We start from the raw sequence: 27,295 nt of genomic DNA, 5'->3' as shown, positions 1-27,295 counted from the left end.
GTAAATGCATCCAACGCCTACACCACTCCTAAAAGAGCCCAGAATTGTTCATATTGCATCTGCTGATCAATAATTACTAATGTCATGCAGAGACAGGTAAATTGCCACTGCTTTAGCCTAGGACATTTCGCGTTCACACAAACGCCCACAGTTTAAGGCAAGAGTTCACAATGCAAAAAGCAAAACCAGTCCTCATTTTTTTTCTCAGTAATTGTCTTCCAGCTGATTGCCAAACACATTAAAATTGCACACCTCCATACTGGAAAAGCTCACTGGGTATGACTTGGAGGCCAAGATGATTTACAGCCCAGTGGCAGACAATAGTTTTGTTGACACTTTCTACGCTGAATTTATTGGAGAGCTTCCTGAAGAGAGGAGAAGTATTCAATTACCCAGTAAATAGCAAAGAACATGTTTGCTGTTGCTGTTCTTCCCTTGGACAGGAATTCCATACTTTGAAGCGTGACCTTCCGTGCAGACCTACTGGGGTCTGTATTTAAGCTGTATGCTGGAGAATCGGACACAGCTTAAGAGTGATTTCCATGCTGCTTAATGTACAATGCATGAAGCAGCACAGAGAGGATAAACCAAATGGCCCAAGGCAGTAGTTTCTCCACAATTCTCCAAAAGAACAAAACACAGTAAGATTAAGAGCAGAGATCTGAAACAATTGAAATCCAATGTCTTGAAATGGTACCGAGATGTCTGCTGGGATACCCTGGTAGTTAAGTAACTCTCTGAACTCTGCAAGACTGATGATATACCTCCATGCTTTGCAAGTTGTTGGTAAGGAAATAAAGAGAAATAACACAAAGAATAAAACTGTCTTGGAAGGCAGCCAGGACAACGCAGAGCACTTCTGCTCCAGGATTCATGATCCGTGTGCAGGCTAATCTGAAGGGCCACCCATAAAATTGGAGATCACAGTGTTCTGCATTGATCTTCAAGATATGAGGCCAACATACCCAGCAAAGCACACATAACTTAGAAGTGTGATGTAGTGGGCAACTTACTTGCACAGGGCAGAAAGCAACATATTTGTTAAGATATGGCAAAAAACAAGTAGTTCAAGCAACTTAAAGAATTTGAGAATGACCTTGTGTTAATCAGGTTAGCATGCCCAAGGGAGTGGGAGGGAAATCTCCTTACTTAATAAGATCAGTCTTGATTTTAGAGATAATAGGGACATAATTACAAGTTGGCGAGGATGATGTGACCTCCAACCCACCTTTTAATCCTCATCTAGAGACACTTAATGAAGCTAGTGAAAGTGGAAAATAAAATGGAGTAAGGAACAATGATCGGTGTCAAAGTCCAGTGGAGAAGCTTCACTAACGACTATCCCACATTGTGTTCAACTGGAAGAAACACTTTAACACCACACAAAGTGAGATCTGCATCCAGTGAAACTTTTCAGTGCAAACCAAAAGACTTCAATATATTCCCAGTTTAACACACATAAAATAAGAATGAAGGTGACAGAAAATGAATTGGCCTTTCTTTGCAGTAACCTTCATAAGCAGCATACATCTTCCCAAGTCACCTTCCAAAAGGAACAGCCTTATCTGTCTACCATTTATATTTACTGTGGCTATTACAGTGGGTTTTGGAAGCAAACTCTCAGCAATCAGTCTTCCAAAACACAATAGGACTTGGCTCTGGCACAAAGGGATACATACATCTGCAACTGTGCAGGTGCTACCATCTGCTCGTGTATTGGAATCTGTAACCACAAAAATCTGTTGGTACAAAACTCTTTCAGCTACTATAAATACCTTTGGTTTAACACTTTGGTAATTTTATGAGCAATGTTAAAAAGTGAACAGCAAGAGTTATGCACAAATACCAGAAAAAAAATACATCCCATAACAACATGGTCTTCCCAACTGACTTCCTGACTGGTTGCAAAGAGAATACTTCTGTCAACAGGGACTGACCTTGATTTAGGCCTCAGCATAGAATCATGGAATTGCTTTGGTTGGAAAAGGCCTTTAGAATCATCAGGTCCAACCATTATCTGCCTCTACCACGTCTGGTGAGTCTTCTGATAGAAACGGCTCTTGAGCTTTCAGCAAGTATCTTGCTCATGTAAAGACGCCCAGCATCCAAAATACCTGAGTGACACTGATCCCCCACGTGCTGAAATTCTACAAAGTTACCTTTAATAAACATGATCAGTTGTTTGTATGACCAAAAGAACACCAAAACATTACTAAATCTCTTTACTACTAAACCCCTTTACCGCTATTTTTACAAATGGATCGATTAATACTGAGCAATGAACAAACAAAAGAATTCTAATATAGTGACTTGCAGATGGTATGGCTCTCCCTTCACAATTACTGCAGGATTCTCAAGCTGAAATCAGAAGTTGCTACATAAATTTTATGGCATTTAACACATCTAAGGTGTAAATAAATTTAAAGCAGAAACAGCAATAGAAGATAGCTTGGGGGGAAAATAAATCAATAAAAAGCCATGAGATTTCACTCTGTCCTATCCTTCAAGTCACAAATAATCTCTCCAGAGATACATACACACACAGAAAATTAAATTAATGCTTTCATCAAAGTGACAAGTGTGGTTAAAAATAATAAAATTAAGCTCTTTGAATCAGAGAGCACTGCCAAAAGGTGCATCCGCTGCAGCCTGCCACCGACAGCACAGCCTCGCCAATCTGCCTGCTAAGAACATGACTTAATGAGCAGAGAGTGTTCTTAAGCCTGCCGTGTCTTTCCCAAACCATCACCTCCTGTCAGAGCTCAGGGAGGTGCTGGCAAGCTTCTGCTCCGTGCTCTTTGGCTGGAGTTTGAATTGCTATGATAAATGTCTACACAGTAATAAGAAGAAAAACCTGTGGAAAATGTGAAGACTGTGGGCATGTTCCCTGGAAAAAAAACCTTAGTTGATTACAGCAAGTCATAAGCAATCTTGACCTATGAAGACCTTACTGAGAGAAATCAAATCTGTTCTTCCTACTATCACTTCCAATTTATACTCATTTCAGCATCAATCCAACAACCAAAACAAAAAAAGGGACAAAAGAGGGGAAATAAAACATTTATTCTGCTGGAAAAATCCTAAGGCACTACAGAAAAGAGTTTTTCTGTTGTTATAGAAACACAGAAAGCACAGGCTAGGAAAAGGAAAAGTGAATAAAGAAGCAATCTGAACTGCAAATACAAACATGTTCTGGCTTCCTGGAAAAAGTCCTTCCGAAGGATTTTGTTGCTGCTGTGGATACCAAGCAACTGCAAACTCCAAATTCTTCCCCACAGGAACACAAATAAAAAAACTGAAATCCACTGTAACAAAATCATAAATAGGACATGGAATAATTAAGCAGGCAGAGGTAGCAAAGTGGCATTTTCAAACACACCAAGAAGGAGTTTGCTGAAAATGCAGTAACTTGCCGGTTTAAGTAACCAATGGAGTGGTAAAAAAGGAAAAGATCCTGCATTTAGCTGGAGAAAAAAACCAGTTCTTTGTTCCCTCCCCACATTTGTATCTGTATGTCACATACATTGAGCAGGTAGCCAAAAAATCATAGACTCTGCCATGGGCAGAGCCACCTCCCATTCCTCCATCCTCTGAACCATAAACTACTGATTAAAAATTGGTTGAGTTCTTTTATATGGAGAACATGTAGAATAGAATGTAGAAGTTGCTATTACCTGTTAACCTATTGTCCTCTGCACATAAAAAAAGGTTAAAGTATTGCTTGACACAGCCCTGAGTTACTTCAAGAAATGATGGTAAATAATTGTACACACGTAACTGATTAGTAAAAATTTGGCTTTAAAATCCTCACTGTGTCTGTAGCTAATGGTTTAGTGAAATGGCACAAATCAGTTGTGCTGATGATGCAGTGTTCTTCGACATCTGGATCATCTACACTGGTCAGGTATCACAGAACCACTCAGTGAAAATAGGGTGAGAGCTTATGACAGATCCTTTATTGCAGAGTACAGGAAATTGGCTCTTACTCTGTAGCAGGAGAACATGTGCATGGATCTTGGGATCTAACTGAGAACACCCTTCCACCACCTGAGAAATAAGGAAACAGGTTTTTCACTTGTAGCAATAATGACATACTTATGTAAATGAACAATGAAAGACTATGACAGAGGATTTGTCATCCTTCCTAAATATTTGAGAAGCAGATTGTAAGTGAATCCCCAATGGGTTTAGCACCAAGGGGTGTTTTGGTCAAATATCCTGACTGCTGATGGAACAACAGGAAATCAGCTGCACATCCAAGCAGCACGTTTGCAGGTAAGCTTATCTTTGGAAGCAGTTTCTATTCCTCACCAAAACAAAACACCTAAAGTCCTCAGGGGCAATAGACCACAGAGTTCACATCATGGACCCAAAGACTCCTAAATTCATTCTGGAAAGAAAACCATTTTTAGTGTAGTCATCTATCATTCACCCAGCTCAGTAGCTTTTCACTCCCTGCAGGGCAAAATCTCTTCATCCTTGCTTCTGTCATTTTAGCCCACGGAAGGGAACAAATTACACACCTGAAAACACTGCTGGTCCTTTATTCTTTCCTGGATCAAATTTTTACATAATTTTGTGACTGAGAACTCTCAACTTGGACATCTGAACTGTGCTGACAGTAGCAGTATCTGCTAAGAAAAAGCCAATAAACCTTTCATGCATATGCACATGAACATGCATAAGCAAAACCCAGCAACAGTCACATAAATGTTACCATTGCAGTTATAGAAAGTGACTGAACTGCACTAAATTAGGATTGACTTTGGCTTGCTGGTTCTGTGCACTTGCACACATCTTTACCTCCATCTTTACTGATGCTCTTCATCGAGAAGTAAACATTAGAAACATGGATGTTATCAGGAGCTAATAGGAAGGTTTTGGGGAAAAAAAATCCAGGTGACAGAAAATTGGTGAAGCACTTTACCCTGTGCCTTTCCAACATTCTTTAGCAACACACACAAAACCAAGTCACTGTATTTATGGCAAGTGACACAATAAAATCTTGTCACATCTCTTTGACCAACTGTATTTCAAGAAATACTGCTTCAAATGCTAAGCTGCAGTGGAAGACCTTGTTGAATGTCCTGGTGGCTACCTGTTTGAGAGATCTACTGCCAGTTCACAGCCAGGAGAAGGATAATTGCAGCAGAGAGCCCTGGGGGAAACGGTTACAGAGCACTATTTAATTTGGGCCAAGTCAAGATTATATCCTTGCTGATACCCTGTCTCTACTGCATAAAATCAGCCCCAATCTCTGCCATGAAACATACAATACACTGATTTCTCCCTAATTAAGGATGAAGTACAGAAACAACATTTGATTGTTGTTTACCTTTCGACATCTGTTGGCCTCTGTCAAATACAGTGATTTGAAAAAAGGGAAGAAACCTCACTAATTGCTCTTAGAGCTGTGTGAAGAGTTTAGGCTTTCTGTTTCTGGGCTTTTGTAGGGAAGAGCTGTGTTTCAGATGTAGTGTGTGTTGCTATGGTAATTATTATTTTACTGAATGATATACATTCAGAACTGATTTCATATTGTCAGACAGCAATTAAACAGATTACACTGTGTATACTCACAACTCTGAAATATTTCCAATTTGGTTTAAATTTTAGGGCATGTGAAAAGCACTGGCCTGGCAGTCCTGGAAAATGAAATCCTAATCCAAAGGGCAGCTCCAGCTGTACAGGTTTTCTCTTACCTCCCCAGTGGTCTAATCACAGGCCAACACATCTTGGGAGCAGAGATGCTGAAAGACATTTTGGTGCCTGAAGTCAGACAATGATTCCCTGGCTCCTCACAGCTACAGCCATCCCCTGCTCATTCTGCTGCAGACATGAAACCTGTCCTTCCATCTGGAAGCAGCTGTAGCACTAGCTACAGTAACCACCAGAAATCAAACAGGTTGGCTTCTATCTTCCGTTATCACAAAATGCCAGGAAAAGGTTTTCAGTTGCTAACCACTGACAAAACCTACTAAAGGAAGACACATGAATCTTCTTATCCTTCAGTCCCTTTTGCCACCACACAACCTCTCAGGACAGAACACTGCTCTCAAAGCAGGCAGACATCCATACAGCATCTGCTGCAACACTGCATCCTGGTTTTGTTACCAGGAGACCTGTACAGCAGAACCAAAGCATAAGGTACTCACTCTTATTCACAAACCTATCACACTGATTCCAGATCCAAGACATGCTTTACACTGACAACCACAGTTTCCAGACTTACCTACTCCTCTCAAGTATAAAACTTGAAGGTACAGAAACATGAAAGCATTTAAGGAAGAAAAACAGGAAACATCACAATTTAATTTTCCTGGGACTCTAACAAATGATGCTGAAATTTGTGTAACCAAACCCACAAAACCCTTTGGAATTTTACTTGCTGTGCCTCCTCTTGGCAAAGGAAGAAATGCTAGGGGCAAAGACAGGAAATCAAGAAAGCCCAGGCTTTTGCTTAGCTTTATTACAGCCTTTCTTTGGTAAATCAATCAACTGCAGAATCCCATTTTTCCCTGTGCTAAGGAATAACTCAAGACAAAATTTAATACATGTGAGTAAGGACAGTCAGGGAGATGAATGATGAGTTTGAAAACTCATGGATGAAAAATACTAGAAAAATGTACAGAACTGTGAGGATAGAAAGAAGCTGTGGAGCTTCTGAACAAAGAACAATCATCTCTGAACAAACAGCAAAGTCAGTGCCTGCCTCTTTTCTAGAAGCCCTTGGCTGGAGACATGCAGTAATACAGACAAAACCAGGCTAAATCTTTAAGCTTCATGGGAGGGACACCTGAGAGACACAGGAACAGCAAGGAAAATTACAAGATGTTATTTAATTATCCATATATTTTCTTGGTAATTTTCTACACCAAGTAAATTATTTTCATAGGTTGACATATTACAATTGGGAGCTAAGAGATCAGGAATGAGTCAGCAGCAGAAGGCTGATGGAAACATTAATCTTGAAGAAAGAACTAAAGGACAAGAGGAAAACAGTATCATTCAAGATCAGAGAAAATATAATGGGCACAGAGGGTCTGACAGAGGAACTGACTGATTGCTGCATAAGGGAACATCAGCCTGTGACAAGCTGGGAGGGCACAGGCCATAAACAGAGGACAAAACCCAAACACTAAAATAAGGTGGAGCCTTCAAAATTAAGATAAAATTAATTCTGACTTCAAAAGGAGATCACAATTTACCCAAAGGAGGTCATGTCATGGCAACAGGACTGGAGCAATTGTGGAGTATTTTCTGTTTCTCTTAGTGATAAGGAATCAACATCAGCTAGTCATTTCACTAGCGGCATTTCAGACAGCTCACAAAGGATTTGGCATTCATGCAGGAAAGTCTTGACTTATCTTCCTGTCCCAGTTCCCAGCCTTGTGAACAGTGGAGGTTTGTATGCCATCAGCATATCAGTAAAATATCTCATTTGCTCACAACAGCATTCACTACCTAAAATCACTAAAGACTTCTGGATGCCTTTTAGATCAAGCTGTCATGTTTGCAAAAGATACTGTGCTGGGTATCCCTGACATATGGTCAGAATAATTTGGGTTGCTTTCTTATATACAGTCCTGGTTCAAGGAAAATTTACTATATGAGGATTATGGAGGGGGAAAAAAAATATATGCAGAATGAACCAGCATTCAGTTCCAAGGGAACCTGAAATACAATGTTAATTTTAATAGATATTCAAACTGTCTGCTGGGCTTAATATTCACACTAATTATGACTAAACCAAACCGGTGATTCTCTTCCCTATGTGTTTGTCTGGAGAGAACAGGGGAATACAAACAAGGTTGCTTGCATCCAGACCAGCAGCTGCCAAAAGAGCTCAAAAAAAGGAAGCAGAGCTGCAATTTCTGCATCTGGAAAAAAGAAAAGGCAAACGGTTAACGAAGGACAGGATTCCACCAGATGAGTTTATTAGAGCACATAATCCCCAGCTTTCCAAAAGGGCCACAACATTAAAATTCAGTGGAGAAGGAACAGATCATTCCCAAGACAAGACTGGCAGCTGAAGTAGAAGTGAGATGGTAGTGATAGTAATGCCCCTAACTTTCTCCTTAAAATGGCTCTATCAACATCCTTCAGCCTTTGCCTAGTTAACTCGCAACTAGCACGTGTGAGGCTGAACTAAAAGTTATTTTAGGAGCCAACTGGAAAGCAAATTCAGCCTTTTTAAAACTGTTTTCTGTGGTTTAAGACTGTTTCCATGGAGAGACCACAGCACACGAACATCTTTAGGCCAAGTGCTTTGCTTGCAGGCTTATCTGAATGAAAGCACCACAGCAGGAAGGATAATTGAGGCCAGTTGTTTAAAATTCATGGGCATTCTCCTATAGTTAACTTAGGAGCAACTTATTTTCATTATTTTGATCTGTTAAGCATTTAAAAGTTAAGCAGGGCTACATAAACCTTCTCTTAAATGACACATCTTAATACAATATTTACTTAGGATCGAATAATGGGCCTTGCAACAATGTCATAGCAAAGTGGCAGGCAAGATTATACTCCAGAGAATGTAAAGGGATGCATATGGAGGGAAAATGTCCATCTTAAATTCACAGACGCGCCAGTGGGTTCCGTACTATAGCCACTTGGGAGAAACAGCTTGTAAGTTATAATAAATAGGGCTATTAAAAAGCCAGGTTACTCTTCACTAAAGGAAAAGAAAGCATTTAAAATGGCAGTAATTATTAGGAACAGTGGAGCTGTTATTCTGCTTTACAAACCCTGAGTGCGCGTGCAACTTGAATCTATCTCTGGGATCTCAGACCAGGTTTCTTTCCTTACACCTTACTGCTCCCAGCACATACACATGCAGAAAAAGCACAGAAAGGAGCAGCAGAAATGATCAAAGAAATGGAACAGCTGCTCTTTGAGGGACAATTAAGAATTCATATTGTTTTTAAAAGTCACTTGAATGCACTTCTGAAAGAGAAGCAACCTAGTGGACATGCTCTATGGCCTTACAAGGCAAAGCCAAAATTCAGCCTTTGCCCCCCCAGAATGTTTTATTTGGCAACATCTTTCTCCCTGCACAGCTCTGAAGACTATATGAACACTGCTATACGTGTGCAAATATTTTGGACAATTTCTGAATTAGCTTGCAGCTCTTCCAACAGGTAGGCTTAGGTTTTAAGTTCACAGAATCACAGAATGCTAGGTTGGAAGAGATCCCAAGGATCATCGGCTCCAACCTTTCTAGGTGACAGCGTAAGTTTAAATGAGATGGCCCAGCAGCCTCTCAAGCTGAGTCTTAAAACAGTCCAATGCAGTTCACATTCCTGAGATCCCACAACACACAACAACTGATGCATGTTAAATAACACCTCTGTCTTCTCTGAAGCTGACAAAACTATGTCTATTTTGTACTGTGGAACATGAAGAAACAAATACAAAGTGGATCAAAAAAATGTTAATAGGCATTTTGCAGACACAAGGCTCAGAGTCCAGGAGCTAATGTTTGAACTTGAACTACTGATAGACATTTATGTAAGTCCTGAGGACATTTTCAGAGTACCATAGATCATGACAATACAATTACCACTCCTTGTTCAGCATGTTGAAAATAAGCACAAGAGGCCTGTGATGAATTACATACACACACTCCTTTGCACTGGCACCTCAAATTCTTCCAGGCCACCAACAAAATAATCTGTGCTTTATCTACTTAACCCCTTTGGGGGCAAGATAGCAGGCAAGAGGGAAACACAGACTATAGAAAAGATGTTTTTAACCATACTCCTGTACTCTTACAACCCAAGCCCTGAGATACAGTTTCCCTCCCCTGCGCTCATCCCATCATGTGAATTGCTGGCTTAATCTGTTTCACCTGATCTAATCACTCATCTTATGGGGCTGTGAGCTACCTTGCAGTCCAATTTAAGAGCCTTCACCTTCTCTTTTATTTTAGTGCCCCGAATTGTTCATTCTATACCTGGGTTAGAAGGACATCTACACACTTTTCCCAGGACAGAACAGTAATTTAAAACCCGAATGGAGGAAGTAGGACAGCAAGAAAATGCTCTCTGGCAAGTGAGGATGCTGCCACTTGTACTGGTTCTGCTCCTGGCTCTCCCATTCATAATAAATGTCAGTGTAAGGTTTTTGTAACCCAGTGCCAAATCAGACCAGCTGATACTCAGAAGAAAATAGCTGAGTCTGAGAACATTTGCTATAGCTAAAGAAACTCCAAGGCATTTAATACAGAACATTTACCTTTGACTTCAGAACCTCTGTATACATGAGAGGAACAATTTCTGCTGACATTTTCCATAGCAATGCTCTTTTCCATTACAAATGCATCATGTTCTTTCCATTCTTATGCATAAAGAACAATGACCTTAAAAGCAACATTTCAATTTACAGGGAGTTTTAACTAGTAGGATCAGCACACCCAAAGGAGTATGATGTTAAAATATTATTCTCTTGAACTTTGCAAAACACAGAGAGGTAGCAACACGAATAACAAACACTTCACCGATTTAATACACACGCACTGCAGCGAGATGTTTTTGCAAGTAAAGGTTAATTTGTTTCTCCCTGCACAAATTAAATGGATAATTAACAGAATCCATATTCACTCATTCAACCCACATTTCCTGGAGATGAGCAGTGGGACACAGACACAAAATGACCAGATTTTGACGGGGTTCTTTGACCTGCATTTCTCGGACTAATGAGGAATTATCTAGTTAAGAAGCAAACGAAGGAAGCCATGTGAAAGGAATTCCAGCCTACCAATTGCCATTGTCATTCACTGTATTATGACAAACATTTCTAAACGCTGGCAGACATCTTCCATCCACTAACTCCAGACTTGCACATTATGCATCAATCAAAAATCACTGTTTTATTATCAATATACAGTACAATAGAGACAGATAACACCTGTCTTTTCTTTTAGAATAGGAACCAGCTCTATGTTGCAAACACTGGTAAATGAAAGGAGGACACTGATGAGCCACAAAAGTCACTCCCAGCCAAGATCCTGTAAACAAAGTATGGCAGCAGAAGAGAAATGGAAACGTTAATTTATTTTACTTCTTGAGATTCTGGATGCGATTCTGCCGTTTGATTGCATCTCTGGGGATAAACTCAAAAGCCAGACAGGCTTGCTTTGTCACATTCCTCCTCTGGAGAATTCTGGAAAGGAATCTATTTGCACCATTGCAGGCTGAAAAAAAAAATCTGAATCAACAGTGAGTTGCTCAGCTACTTCCTGACTCCAAGAGAAGTGAATCAAGAAGACACTGTGTCTTTTACCCAACTGTAACAATTGCTCTCAGCAGATTTTACACACTCAAAAATATATTTATGATGCCTCATTAGGTTGGCAAGATGAATAAACACCATTAATCAACATTTATTTTACTAGATTTAACTGCTATTACCCTTGAGTTGAAAAGGAAATTAAGAACAATGTAGGCTTGCAGCAGCTATTTGCCCAAGGGCTTTGCTGTATGGGTGAAAAACATCAAGAGGGGTTTTGGGTAGGGAACAAGAATTATTCACCTGCTTTAAATGTTCTTTTTAATAGACATCTTAGAGATAGCTAAGGATATAAGGTGCTGCCATCTTCATAATTAAGAATGTCAAAAGTTCATGGCACCTGTATCAAGAGAGTGAAAGTGATGAGCGTCCACTCCTTTGGAAAGCAACAGAGATAACATGAACCGGTGGCATTGGTCTGGTACTTCATATGCAATTGCCACTACCACATCAATCACCAGCAGAAGTTCCACCAGCATGCAATTGCAGATAAGCACTGACTGGGGAAGAGGAAGCAGGGACAACAGGAAGCTGAAAGAAGCCCCGAGCTAACCCCTGGTACTGCAGTTGGCAGAAACCGTTCTGAGCTTTAACAGGGGGCTTCAGTTTTAAGGGAGAAACAACAGCCTCTGTCAGCCCTGAATTCAAATACATATATTTACAGAGCCTGTGTCTGTGCGTATGCATTTAAGGTTAAAATAGCAAGCAGACAGATGTTGATTTATGGGAAGTTAGAATTAAAACAGCCTACTTGCTGATTACACCATTCAGCACTAGGCTGTTTTGTCCTATTTGACATCATTTTTTTATTGCTGAATGCTAGAACATTGTCTCATCTCCAACATATTTTAATACCACCTTCATAACGCCACAAAGGTACTAACGACCAGAACATTCCAAGCGTCTATATTAAGACCTTCATCGTGCAAAAATAACAAAGGGAGCTCTGTCTGTGCTGCCTATCTGTAGATAGGTAGCCACAACCCCAAAAGCCTTCATCTCTTTGTCTTGTCTCCAAGACAATACTGAAATGTCCCATGTTACCAAATGATAAAATTAAAAAATACATATATGTCTGGGCTTAGGTTATACCATGTTAAAAGCTCAGCATGATTTCATTAAATAGCTACATCTGCTTTGTTTGATATTACAATCACAGATCTTACTCTTTCTGACAATACATAATCCAAGATATTTGGCACTCTATCAACAATTCCAGACTTGGAAGGATTATAAATGCACTGACAGTTAAATGGAGTTAGAGTTCTCTGCAGAAGACAGATAAGTAGCACATACTCTTTGATAAGTCCTATCAGACCCACACTCTGACAGGAATTCCTTTACAATTCCACTAAACCTCACGCTATGAACCTCATTATGCACACTGCCATTTGCCCCACTAGAGGCTGAACTCCCTTGCCACCAATAAATAGATTCCATTTCTTCCCCCAATTATATCCACACTGCTTTATATTTCAGATTCAAAATAACTGATCAGGCTTGGTGGGAGGGGGAGAGGATGGAATGCTTTTTTAATAGCATGCAGAGATCTAGTCAGGATGCTTAATCTGGTTAGCTGTAAGACGAAAAGCTGTCTGGTGGCTTTGTGACAAAGGAATGAGGCTCTGTAGTACAATGCAAACACCTTGCTTTAAACGTTTACAAACAGTAATCTCCATCATTTGTGCAGAGTTACTCTGTTGAAAGGAGTTTCTGTAGAAACATTACAGCTGGGCGGCAATTAAATCTTAGATCTTCGGTTGCAGTAAATCTCCTGAATGCCAGAGTTTTACAATATAACTACCCACATAGGCACACACACAGAGAGCATCAGGATACGTGCCAGTACTGTTCAGTAAGAGCAGATCTAAGCTGACTGAACTTCTATAGGAATACCATGATGCTAGCTTTGGTAGAATTCCGTCATGCTTTTACTCCCTGAACTGGATGCTACATCATTGCAAAATCCATTCTGAAGACTCTTTTTGCCTTCAATATAATTTGGTAAAATAGCAGAGCTCTAGCAACAAAAGCATTCCTGTATGTGTAATGAAGATCTCAGATCAAACATCTCCACAGATTCACTTGAAATAGCTGTATTATAATTTCCTAGATTATTACCTGCCAAAGCTCAGTGGGTGGTCTCTGACGGCCTACGCCATCAGGAATCCCAGGTTCTTAGAATCCTGTCATATCTGTCTGCATCCACCCCCTCAATGTTTCCAGTTTCCCTTCTTCTGCTTCAGAAAGTAATTCCCTTGGTAGCTGTCACATTAAGATATTGGGATACAGTCCTCCCGCTGCACTTTTGGATTCTAACTGAACCTGACTGTCAGGTTCACTAAAAGAAAGTGAGTAAAACCTGCTGCAGTGCCTTCAGCTAACGAAAGTCAATGTCTTATTTCAACCCTTAATGCTGATCAATAACTTCAGCAAAACTCATCATGCAGGTAGAGAGATGAGCAGAATTCATATTCAGTGTGGCTATTCAGGATTATATTCCACCTGGATTTGTTCCTTCACGTTTAGATAGGTTTCAGAAAGAGGGAGATGACAGCTCAGTGTTATCACAGGAGCAAACTGGGCCAAGTTTAAGAGCACAGTGAAAACTGGAAATGGGTTTCAAGACACCTGTAGTCAAACCAGCTTTTAACCACGTATTATCACTCTACATCTATTTTTAATGCAAACAGGCATTCAGTGAGGTGCCTCATACACTTTGTTGAGTCTATTCCCTGCAGGTGTCAAGGCCTAACTCCTGCCTGAAGCATCACCTGACGCTTCACATCCTCTTTTATACTTAGGGCACGTAAAGCTTATTTATGTCCATATGCTTTCAGCACAAGAGCTTACACAGAGACACCAACATACCAATTAACTGATTTTATATCTTCCAGTGTGTTTACAAGCATGTTATTTTTAACTAAGGAAACTAATTTGAACTCACTGCTAAGCATGGGCTTGTTTACTTTCTTGGCTATAGTAAAAGCTGTCATAGACAAGATCTAGGCTGTGTATTTGTTTGCTTTATTTTTTTATTGAACACTATGCCTTGGCCAATAGTTTGCAAAGATAAAATCATCTGAAAGATATTTGCAAGTATGATATCAAGGGTAACACTTCCTCAAGTGCTTTGTCTGCACTGCCATTTTTTGGAGCCTTCCCAGTTTGTTGTTCCCACCAGTGTTATGTTAAGGGTAGCAACTTTAGACAACTCACTGCAAAATTTCTTTATCGTGTCACTTACCCTTGCACTGTGAGACTAACAGCTTGTATTTTCTACTTACACCAACACTAGTAGTCTCTACTGTTTTCATGGATAGCACTGTAATGGTTTTATAACTACACACAGAAAACAACAGTAAAAGTTACAGCCAAATTAATCAGCTACCAGTGCTGCTTCAAAAATGTATTGCCTTATGATGTGTATATTTTTTTGGTATTTCTCAGACTACTACTACAACAAATGAATAATTAACCTTTGCAAGCAAACAGAGCAACAGCATTCTCATACCATTAATTGCATTCACACAGCAGACTTGTGTAAATTTGGACCCAAGAGGTGGAAAAAAATAGATTAATCTGTGCAGCAAAAGAATACTTGTGAAGTGCTTTCTGGCACAGGATATATCCAAGCATCTAGACAAGAACATGGAATTTAGAGAGTTAAGAATATAATTAATGCAGATGAACTCCTTATTTTAATATTAAGTCAACCTCTCACTCCACACTTAATTTCTGCTGGCAGCAAGCAGAGTACCAGATCTCTCACATACAAGAAAGAACAAATCTACCAATTACCAGTTCTGCTTACGTATCAGAAAGAACAAATCTACTAATTAGCACTTCCATCCAAACTGATGTATTTGGATGGGTAGGGCTAGTAGATTAGCTGCAGTCTTTGACTTTTGAAACTAGGAACATTGTCCTCACAATCTCTTAACAAGCAGCACCCAAGTTCATTAACATCAGTTTCTTGGGTAGCGTGCTATGTCAAAGTACTTCTTGTTTTCAGGAGACTCCTAGACTATGACAATTTCTTATTTCCCATTTATAAAATAATAAAATACCATGAGAAGAACCTGAGAGAGAATGATAGAGTTACCTTGTCAAATTTCTCCTGGAGGCATAAAAGCATCTCTAGCTGGTTTGAACACAGCCACACTGGCTGAACACAACAATATGAACCACCTATTTAGCTTGCCAGCCGTTCTTTGTCATGGAAGAAGCTTTCAGCACTGCTAAAAGAGGATGGTGGAACCTGAGAAAGATTACAGTTTTCTAAATCCATAGTAATAACACTAAATCTGTTGCACTATAGCTGCTTTTGACAATTAGGTTACTGAATTAACAAATATGGTTCAGGGAAAGGGGAAAAAAAAAAAAGGAAAGTGTTGTTTTCAGCCAGGAATCAAATAGAATGGAGTTTTTCACCTTGGAGAGGTGAGCTTTCATTGATTTCAGCTGTCCAGACTTTAAATGGAACTGATTATGCTATTAGGTTCAATCAACATTTTACTCAGATGTTTAAACACAGCCCATTAGGTATGAAGCTAGCAGGTGAGTGACTACAAGAGTGAGCATGCTGGCAAGCCCTTTTAGCAGTGCTTTAGCTGATCTGATGTTTTGAATGGTCTAAATCACTCTCACAAATATTTGGTTTTCATTCTTTTCATTTGATACTGTTTCTGTTGCATTTTTTCATTCTGCCTCTTTATATCCTTAAAGTGTTCATTGGTAGACTTCTGTGACTTAGATTTCCTCTGCTACAGATTCCATCACCTATCTCCGTGAAGAACAATTTTTCAGGGTTTGAGTGATGAGAATTATCTTACTTAGACTTGAAGAATTTTTTTTGAAGCTTCAAATTGCCTGTCATTATAAATGTAAATATATAAAGGAAAGAAATTGGCTATCACAGGCAGAAAAAGAAATAATCTCTCAAAAGCAGTCTGGAAGACCCCATATGTTTACTCACAAAACAAATCTGAAAGGCAAATGATGAAGTATTTATAGTGTTAATACCAGTGGTGAGATTTCAACAGCCTTTTTTACAGCTAGACAATCTTCTGAAAGACAGCACCAATTTTCATTACAGTCTGTTGATGTGCAAAAGGGTCCAGGTTTCACCTGATGGGCTAACAGCTCAGAAACACCCCAGACCAGCACAGGCTCAATCACTTACTGCAGCATATCTCACCTAACCTTTTCTTACAGGGGAAAAAAACAATTCTGTAAAGTGGATGAAATTGTGGCCCAGAGGAAGCACTGGAGAATTATGGTTCTGAAGGGTACTTTCAGGATGATACCAACTTGTGCAATTTCTTGGCAGGCTTTGCAGTATTTTTGTTTCTCACTTCAAGCTTCAGCTATTTGAAACAACTTTCCAATTTCAGATTATAATAATAATCATCTATGTATTATATATTCTGTAATTGCTTTTGTCTATTTAATATAGAACTACATTAAGAGACACAGAAGAACACCTTTTACATTAAAAAAAAAAAATCAAAATATTTACAGTTCATTACTTTCTGCATCAAATTTTCAACTAATTAGGATGAATGTAAGAAGTGTTTTTCAGAGAATTAAAAATGCCTGTTCTTACTCCCTGCTGACAAAACTTGCTTTTCAACTCTCCCAAGACACTGGGAGAGTTTGGGAGATTTCTTTTTTTTAAGAGGAAAATATTTCAGGATATTTAGTAATTTTGTAGGAGAAATTCTTTTTTCCTTTAATTCCAGGAGCTGGATTTAAAACTTCGTGGCTTGTCTGATGCTTTTAAAAGTGACTGCATTGTATGTTGCAAACAGCAACAGCTCTAAGAAAACCAAAGTGAATACAAATTGCACCAACTTGATTTTGTGAGGTGCTAAACCAAAAGTATATGACATCCCCCAAATGTTCTCCTAAAATTAGTATCCAGTGTAATTAGCCACAATTGAAGTATTCTCTATGATCATTTGGGTCATTTGTAATCAGTCAAACTGAAAAAGGTTAACACCAATGAGGAAAGTTTAAACCACTTAAAATTCGTTCTCAGATGAACAATGCACTGGGGAAGAGGATCAGATTACTTAATATAGGCTCAGCTCTCCTCTCCACCAAGTAGCCTTGGAGACAGCCCCAGCCAGACTCTTCCAGAAACTGCATCTTCTTTTCTCCACTTACTTCAGAGGGAATTGCACAAGTGCAACATGGTGATAATGCTAACCCTCTGCTTAGATGGCAGAAAATTCTTCTCATGGATTTTGGTTCTCTTTCTTCTGATCTATCAGGTATCATAAATGAGTAACATCTCATTTTCTCTTTAAATTTCTAAGACATGAATACAGTTCAAGTTTTATCCTTTCTGAGCGCATCAAAACTGCTTATTAGTTCCTGCTTTGGTGGGGGTGGGTTGGACTCGATGATGGACAGTAAGGGTGGTGAGACACTGGAACAGGTTGCCCAGAGAGGTTGTGGATGGCCCCTCCCTGGAGGTGTTCAAGGCCAACCTTGAGCAACCTGGGCTAGTGGAAGGTGTCCCTGCCCATGGCAGAGGGGTTGGAAATGAATGATCTTTAAGGTCTTTTCCAACTCAGCTCATTCTGTGAATCTCCAGAGGTCCCTTCCAACCACTACCATTCTATGATTCTACTATTAGTTACTACTATTTGCCACCACAGAGGAATCACATGCAATAGCAGCAATCTGAAATCATGCCCATGTGTCAAAATGTTAAAATGTTCAATGGCAATTGAAGACCTCACAGTATTTATATCAATGGTTATTTCTATTGGAGGAACTTTCACCAACAATTCACATTTGAACACTAGGATTTGGAGCAATTAACTTTCTTCTAGAGTCTGACATAACATTTTTGGAGTGCCAAGAAGATGAGAGATTAAATTTATTTATAACAGATACATTTCTTATTCTCTGTGGAGCACACTCCAGTGAGAAAAGAGAAATAAGAACAATGCAATACACCCATGTTCTGCAAGCACAAAGTAGATCTGTTCCCCAAACAGTGTTCCTCTTAATCTCCAGAAATACTGAGCTTCTGACCTCTTATTATTTAACAGGTAGGTTTTTACACAGCTTTTCAGAAGAAAGTGATAATAAGACAGCTGAAAGCAGAAACTTTTAAGATAAGCACTTTCATCTATAAATACATGCATTCAATCATGCTTGCCTCAAACACAGGGATGAGATGACTTGAACAGAATGACACTTACTTGCAAAAGCTTTAGTTTAAAACATACATTATGTTGTATATGTGTCTGCAATTAGTTTATATTTTCTTATTAAATTCCTACTTTTATGCAGGTAGGAATTTCAGGTATTTTCCCACCATCCTCAACTGGGCCCAGAGGTTCCAACAGGAACTGAATGTTTCCCTTGATTTTCAGGTGATCCACTAGAAACTAATAAACCAAATACCTTATGAAAAAAACAGTAATTGTATGATGAGCTTTATCAATGGTATCAAATAATTTAATAACTAACCAAGCAATGTCTAACTGAGCAAAAACTCACTGCATGTAAAGCTTGGATGCATGGAAAACATAAACTTTAGTTACCAAACATTTTCTGTTGAGAAACAGCAAAAGAAAAGAGATGACCATTTGTTGAATCCCCAGCCAGAACTGGGGGGGGGGGGGGGAGGGGGGAAGGTTCAGCCTTCCACAGCTTCATGTTAGGACTGAAAGTAAAAGAATCCCTCAAGAAGGTAATTACTGCAACATGCAGAGTACACTGTTCCCAACACTAATGAGGAATAACTTACCACATTCATTTCAGGTTTCTGAACCTCAGTAAGAAGGTCATAGCCTGAGGTGAAAGGAACAGCCCTAGAGACGGTGCCAAGATGTTAACATGCCAAGGCCTATTTTTATACACTGCTTCTATTTTTAGTTACATCATGATGGAAATACAGAGCCTATGAGAAAAAACACATCTTCTCAAACAACAGAAAGTACTCAAATTCTTGAATGCAAGTGAAGAGCAAAAGAAACTGCACTTGAAAAACTGGTAGGCACAATTTAACAGACTTTACTGGATCATGAGAGGCCAGCAAATACAGCTTCAAAATCATATCCTCTGAGAAAATTAACTCTAAGGAGCTACCCAGAATTTTACCCAATTAATCAAATATTCCTTTTATCATGATTGCAGCTAACCGACAGCACAAATGCTTCCCAGTTCAGACTTGACTGCATCCATGCACGCTTTCCCACAAGCAAAGTTTCACAGTCATCGTTTTAATCCTGCACTAGGAACAAAACACAACAAACTTTTCAACTGATGAAGAGTTCAGAACTGGTGAGCAGCACTACAGACTAAAATGTCGCTTCAGCTACTCAATTGTTAGTTGCCTCTAGCTGTTTTCCATCCAATACAAACATAAACTGAGGTAATCCTGCAACCTAGTTAACTCATTTAACTTCTGTATTAATTATGGAGGTACCCAAGGGCAGCTATTTCCCATGCAGCTCTAATTTATGACTCCCATGATTACTTCTTTATAAAATGCCTTATTAAAGGTGGGTAATGTTGTTTCTTCCTAATGAAGTACAAAGGCACAGCAGAAATGTTTCTGTAAAACAAGTCCACAATCTGCATTCATTTTATCTAATCACCACTATGTTACAACAACAAAAATCCAAGATACTTGTTTAGTGGCTGATTTCAGCTAACCCAAATTGAGATAAGACCCACATTACAACATGTAACAATGACCATTTATGGTTTAGTAGCATGTCATAGGTTACTGACATGGCACGGACACACATTGTCCAGCACACATTCTTCAAAGCCACACGCATTATGTAATCATGTTTGCATTGCATAAGGCAGTCTTGCAAGCATGGTTCAAAGAACATCTAATGTTTTAAAGTGTTAACTCCATTTCATCTCATTTCTCACATCTCTTGCCTAGCCAAGGAGGATACTTGCTAGGAGAAAACAAACCAAAAAAGTCTATGCACCAAATGATGCGAAGGGGGGACAAAATGGTGCAGAACAGCCAGAGATTATTTCAGAGTGACATCAAATATGGGAAGAAAGAGTACTCTCATTATCTGAGTACTATATGCCCTGCTGCTTTTGCTTTTAATATGATCATGTATGCATTTTAGCATGACAACATAAAATGAATGAGAGCTTACACCACTGGCAGCAGCCAAGGCACTGAAACTTCTACTGAAATAGTCTAAAGCAACCCAAAAGTTTCACCTTAACTTCAGCAAAAAATATTTAAAAGCTTCAGTAACAAGAACCACAACTAAACAGACTATCTTTTCTTCAAAGTACAGGTAGAGAAACACTGCATCATTGGAAGACATTCCAATGAGGAATTTCAAGGATAAAAATATTCCATGCAAAGAGTTTTGTGAGAAACAAACTGCCCAAGGGAATGAAGCCAACCATGGTCATCACATCCAAGAGATGGCACAAGATGGCCAGTAAGTTTTTAGTTAGCCAAAGGTTTTTGAGTGTCTTCTAAATTCAAAGTGACATATTACAAGTAAAATGTAGCATACAGATTGATATAGATACTCTTTCTTGGTAACTCAATCTAGTTTCAACATTGGTTATATAAGGTCCAAAAAAAGAATGTGTTAGCACAGATCTAACTCTTCAATCAAAAGCGAACAGCTTCACCAGGCATAGTAGAATCTCTGCAAAATTCTTCTTGGGTCAAAAAAATCTGGGTGTGAAAAGCTCCTCACAAAATTAATTCCCTTTACTTTGTTGCACTACCAGCAATTTTCATTGAAATAAAATCACTGGAATTAATATATTCCCATAATCACTATAAATTAATGGTTTTTAATGCTATATAAAGCAACTTCCAAGCACAGTCACCACTGCACTTGAAGAACTCAGCATCCTTTGAATCCTAAATTAGTAAGTTTTGAAATGTCACCATATATGTTACCCATTATGAAATGTAGCTCTGCTGTTTAAACAGCTCATTTTAACTGATATTCCTTTTTCTCTTTTTTTCAAAGGGAGTATCACAATATTTGATTTGATTCAGTATTTTTAAAAGCGTGGGTGCTGAACTGAATATGTTTTAAAAGCAATGTAAAGAATCTCTCACTGTGTAGACCATCAGTTGTGTTTTGAAAGTGATTACCACTAAATACCACCTATTTGTAGCTCATGATGATTTCCAGTCTGAAGTGTATGAAATGTGTCCAACTCTATGCTGTGATATCACCACCATCCAACGCATGGTCTCGATTTCATTGTGGGTTCTCTTCAAGAGTAATAAGACAATACTGAAGAGTAGTAACAATACTGAAACTCTCAACTTTCTGCCTACACTTCTATCACAATTTCTTTACAGAGAAGCACCATGATTTCTAGGACCAAAATCCCTTGAGTGTGAGGATGTTGGTGTCAGCAGCCATACCAACACAGTTCCACATCTCAGTGGCAGAGCTTGGAGGTCACTTGGTATCCAGGACCCCAGGCTACTGTTGTTCACTATATAGCACATGGTTGGCAGCAGCCAGCTGGACAACTACCCTCAGGAAGAGATTCCTAACCTTGGAGGGGGCTCTAGTGAGACTTTGACACAGCTACCACCTGCTGTGCCTCCCTTCCCCTATCTCAGCCATAACATGGTCATATTGTTACCAAGAAAGAAGCCAAGGTGCAGAACCAAATCATCACCAAAGCTGGAGGTGGGATATTGTGACAGTTTCTGTCAAGCCTTCTCATTAACCATCAGAAAATTCTCAAAAAAGGTGCATCCAATCTCTACTCCAGGCATTTCCTGGGAGCACAGGCCAACATTATCATCACTGCCATAGTAAGGCCTCAAAGAGGAAGAAACAAGCACCATTTAATGAGGATGGCATTTCTTTTTGGTTGACCTTTGTGATTAACATTAGAGATGGAAAGTAGATAATTGTATTTCCTAAAAGGACTTTAACACTGCAATCAACAGGACAGGTGATAAAGGACAAATTAGAAGAGTAAACATCACAGGCTATTTAATATGATGTTGAGAAAGCAAATTTAGTGTAATACACTACTTTCATCTTACAGATAGGGACACCGCCACCAGCTGTCATATGATAAGGGTTAAGAAAGCAAGTTAAAAACATGTACACCTGTTTTTTAAGGGGAGAGGATACAGTTTCTTCACTCCTCAGTGATGGAGACAGCAGACAGAACATTGTTTTCAAGCTGAAATCTTTATTAAAAAAAAATATTTCTGCTCATGGAAAGTTCTCACCATGGAAAGTTCTTCCTCTTTAGCTTAAAATTACAAGTTGAAGAACAAAACCTCCAACCTTATTTACTGTCTGCATGTTACCCAGCTCCAACATCAAAAGGTACATTGCCTTTCTTGATTTACCATAGCAAAACTGTGGGGAATACCTAAACCTCACCCTCCACCCCCCAAAATATTTCTTTTTAAACCAAAAATAAAGATTAATTTTTAAAGTTTTTTGGTGTTGGGTGTTTTTTTTTTGTTTTAAATCTCACTTTAAGTATTGCACTTTTGAATCCTAAACTTGGGATCTATGATTCACATTCTGTGAACATTGCACAGTACTCTGTGAAAAAATCTAAAAGGGCAGTGCTTAAAAGTTTTTCTTTCCATGCTCCAAGTCAGAGCAAGAATGCTAATTTTGTCATCTGCACCTTAGATAAGCACTTAAGATGACATCAAAGTCAACTTTATTTTTAATTTTACTTACCATGCTTTGCAAATCTCAACCCTGGAGAAATATGTCAACTCTCTTAGCTGGCTAAAGATGCTCCTAAATAAATAACTGAAAGCGAAATGTTTGGTGTACTACCAAAATCACCATGAGTAAACCTGAACCTTCAAATGATACCAACTGCATCTATGCCCATCAAGCCTTGAGGAAAGGAGAAAGAAAGAGAAAAGCAAGGACAACATACAACTGAGCATTTCAAATTAGCATTTTGTTCTTCTTAGTGCCACAACTTCTGAGGGTGCACTGTTTAATTCAGTCTAGCCCTCTCCTCTCTTAGCAACCACATCCTTGTTGATTATTTTTTCAGCTGTCTTGTCAAGAGCCTGCTTTTTAAATACATTAAATAAAAATATCAGCAGAAAAAGAACAGAGCAGAATATGTAACTCTGTTACTTCAAGTTAGTAACTTCTTCCTTTAAAATAAGTCAGAAATGAGACCTGCTCTTGAATCACTGGAAGCAAGTAATGGGGTCTCATAGGCAATAGATTAAGTCCTCAGTATATGTGTTTCCACACAAAAATTATATAGCTTTCTCTTGGGGTGGGGGGAAGATATTCTAGAAGAGTATCACAAAAGGAACTGTCAAACTCACAGCCAATGTTCCACTGCAACTCCTCAAATGCCCCTCCTTTTTGATGATTTTCTCCATCTAAGGTACTTCCCACTGATCAGCTTAATTCAGTTGAGGATCACCACGAAAGCACACAGTACACATTTTGTGGCACTCAGATATAAAGATTACATTAATCTAATTTTCCAAGCATATGCTGTCTCTAGAAAGAAACCAGGAACTGGAAGTCACAATGGGGAGTAGGAGTCTTTCAGCAACTAGCAGAAACATCTCATAAATAGGAACTCTTCTGATACTGATCTGCACAGTGGCAGCAAACTTCTATTGTTTCATGATTGGCAATATGCTCTCATTTCTGAGACAGGCTTACTTCCCTCAAGACGAACTAAAGCTGTGTGCTTAAAATAGCTGGAAAACAGCTGTTGGATTTTTCACAGTAATGGGTTTTATCCTCATGCTACATATAATGCAAACCAGTCATTTGACTAATATATAGTTACAGAAAACATGCCTTCACAGTATAGTCTTTCTTGCAAATGGCACACCAATGGAACCTTCCCCTTCACATGGGGCTTCATGTGCTTTTTGGTTTGGTTTTAACACTGTAAGAACCGTTTGGCACAAAAGTAGCTTTATTCATATGCATCAAGTTTCCCATCTCTGGAATCATCTGACCAGTTGAACCCTGAGATGCAGAGGGGGAGAAGACATTCTACTTTTGCCTGGTATATAATCCTGTGACAGTTTTAAGTTTCTCTGGTGACTGGAGAGTGTGCTAAAAATACAATACTTTACCTGAAGAACAGTTTTACACTTGCACTTACCTCAGATTCCACCATCACTCAAGAAAAAGCTACTTCAGCTTAGCTCTCTGCATTGCAAGTTATTAGATTTGTCTTACAATGCTTTGAAATATGTTTTATAGAATGGCATTTTGCAGTTATCTTTGATAGACTTGATTTATAGCTGTCTAGCTATCTTCAGGTGAAAGATATTAATTTACTATTTGAAAATACATTATCTACACACTGACAAAATAGTTAAGCCTTTGGAAAACAATTTTCTTACAACACAATCCCTTAATTTTGAGGTAGATGACTACTTTTTGCTCCAGAATGTGTCTGTGAAATGAATTCTGCATTGATTTCACCCTAAACAAAACCAAAGAGCTGCTTCATTCAGCAGCCATCAGAAGCATCAAAGATTTATACAAAGGCTCAAAAAAACCCAAACCACCAACAAAAACCAATAGGCAACCTGGCAAGAGCTATCCTTACATAAATAATCCTCTCAAAATATATTATTTTCCTTAATAATATGGGGAATCTAAGTCTGTCTGTCCTGGGGTATAGGGACATGCACAGAGAGAAAGGGGCAGGGGAAGAATTCAAGTTCAAAATCATTTTATAGCTGTACTTCAAATAATACTTTGCAATATTCTGCTCTATGGCTAAAACTTTATTTGCACTAATCTGACTTTTGATTTCACAAGCCTGCTTTAAAAATAGCAAAATGTGTTCTAAATAGGTAGAAGGGACCTGCCTCTCTCTGACACATCCTATGAATGTGCTGCTGTGTTCCAGAGAAAGACTTTTCCAAAGGTGGCAGGGTGAGCATGTGTGAAGAGGAGAGCTTTGTCCTCTGCAGCTATTATTGTGCTGTCTCTATCATCCACAAAGGCAGAGAGCAGATGAGAATTGAACAGAAACAGACCATGCAGTTGTAAAACCCGGTTCTTTATTTATTTATTTTGTGACTGAGTAACACCTCTCATTACAATTAGTGGCTCAATGGCAGAAAGCTCCCCGGTGTGCTGTGCATATTTTCACAGGTTCATTTGTCTCCTCCCGTGGCATCAGTTCAAAAAGGTTCCTAAAGAAACACCACTAACAACGATTTCTATTTCGAGCCTTCAAAGCCAAAGCTGAGCATAATACAAGGCACTGGTAACTGATCTTTAGGTTTCAGTCCACAGACTTTTCACACTGGGAATAGATCCCATCTGTTTCCTCTTTATGCACCAGCCTTTAGAAAGCACAGATCTGGAAACTGCCTCCGTACAGAGAAGAGCAGAGCAGAGCTGGCTTTCCCCAGCTGACGTTAGGAAGAGCCCCATGATTATGAATAGCTTTCTCCTGAGGCTTTCTACCCCAGTCTGTAAATACATGCTGTGGCTTTCTCGATGTGGTTCTGCTTTTTTCTTTTGGGGAGGGGGAAGGGGGTAGACAGCCTCTCTTTCCTTGCCCCTTGTTCTCCCCTTTCTTCTTTCTTGGCAGCGGTTTCCCCATTTACAAACCCTCACGCAGGGAACAATTCAATTTCAAGCCTCAGTACAATCAACCACAGGCAAACCCCCCTCCTGCTTTGGCACCAGAGCGTGAGACGTTTCCCTCAGCACTCTCCCTCCCCAGGCTAGCTGCTCTCCAGATGGATGCTCGTGGCTCTCCCTTGCCTATTTCCTTCGCCTCTTCGCTCCCTGTCCCGGCGAAAGGAGAGGGGCAGAGAGCAGAGGTGGGGACAGAACCGAGGAGGACGCTTTGATCCCCAGCAGCTCGGCACCACCAAAGTCTCTAATTCCTTGTCTGGGGGACCTTCCCCTCCCCAAGCCTCCTGCCCTCTCCTGCACAGCAGGACGGTCTCACTCAACGCCACAACCTGCTATCGGCCGCCGGCATGGGGGGCTCCAACCGCCCCAGTGCCTCCTACCCACAGACGGAGCGGGAGGTCCCCTCAGCCTCACACTGCAGATTCCTCGCACAGAGAAGGGATCCCCTCAGCCCCACAACCTGCCCCTGCCTTCCCTCACACGGGGAGGGGGTCTCCCTCAGCCTCACACATGAGGCTCCCCTCAGCCCCGCTCCCTGCCCTCCCTCTCCTCAGCCCGGCACTCACTACTTGTAGAGCTGCTGCAGGCAGAGGTCCAGGCACTCGCCTTCCACCTCTTCCTCCGTGATGTACTCCGAGAGCGGCCGGGGCAGCGGGGGCAGCGGTGGGGGAGGCGGCGGCGGGGCGGGCGGCTGAGGGTCGCCGGCGTCGGCGTCGCCTTCGCCCTCTCCCTCCTCCGCCTCGGCGGCCGTTGCCGCTTCTCCTTCTGCCCCGGGCTCCTCGTCAGTGGTGGCCGGGGCGGCGTCGGCAGCCGGAGGGGGAGCCGGTGCCGGCTCTGCCCCGAAGGGCCCGCGGAACTCGCCCAAGAACAGCTCGAGAAAGCGGCGGTAGGTCTTCTCCTCCGCGCTGCCACCGCCGCTGCTGCTGCCCGAGCCGCCCGCGGCCATTGCTTCGCATTCCCGGCCGCCCGCCGGCGGATCAGCACTGCGCCCGCAGAGAGCTCCCTGCCCGCCGCCGGCAGCCGCCTCCCGCCCGACGGACCGCCTGCGCGCGCGCTCTCGAGCCGGACTCGCGGGGTCGCGCACGCCGCGGGTGAGGGGGGCGGGGGGGTGCACTTCTCAGTGGCGGGAGCGCGCGTCTCAGCGGCGGGAGCGCGGGCGGCGCTGAGGGGGCCGAAGGGCTGGGGCTGCGGCCTGAGGGGGAGGCTCGGCCCGCGGCAAGAACGGACGGGACGAACGGGCGGCGCGGCGACCGGGGGGGGAGGCAGGTGGAGGGCAGGCGCGCTGCCAGCCGCGCCGATGTGATGAGTCATGCGGAGGCAGCCAGACGCGTAGGTTCCTCACAGGAACCCGAAGGAAACCTGAGAGCGCGTTCCCTATT

General features: G+C 40.7%; 1 protein-coding gene across 1 annotated transcript in view; it reads right to left on the bottom strand.

Moving 5' to 3' along the window:
• The window catches only part of PPM1E (protein phosphatase, Mg2+/Mn2+ dependent 1E), a 64,036-nt gene extending 37,052 nt beyond the window's left edge, over window positions 1–26,984 (bottom strand). The window contains exon 1 of the mRNA XM_054166207.1: window positions 26,483–26,984. Coding sequence (XP_054022182.1) covers window positions 26,483–26,862 — 380 coding nt within the window. The 5' untranslated portion in view covers window positions 26,863–26,984. The remainder of the gene's footprint in view (window positions 1–26,482) is intronic.
• Window positions 26,985–27,295: the final 311 nt, after the last annotated feature.

Source organism: Dryobates pubescens, chromosome 13, assembly GCF_014839835.1.
Source record: "Dryobates pubescens isolate bDryPub1 chromosome 13, bDryPub1.pri, whole genome shotgun sequence".
In the NCBI taxonomy this organism is placed as follows: domain Eukaryota; kingdom Metazoa; phylum Chordata; class Aves; order Piciformes; family Picidae; genus Dryobates; species Dryobates pubescens.
This window is presented reverse-complemented; position numbering and strand designations above follow the sequence as displayed.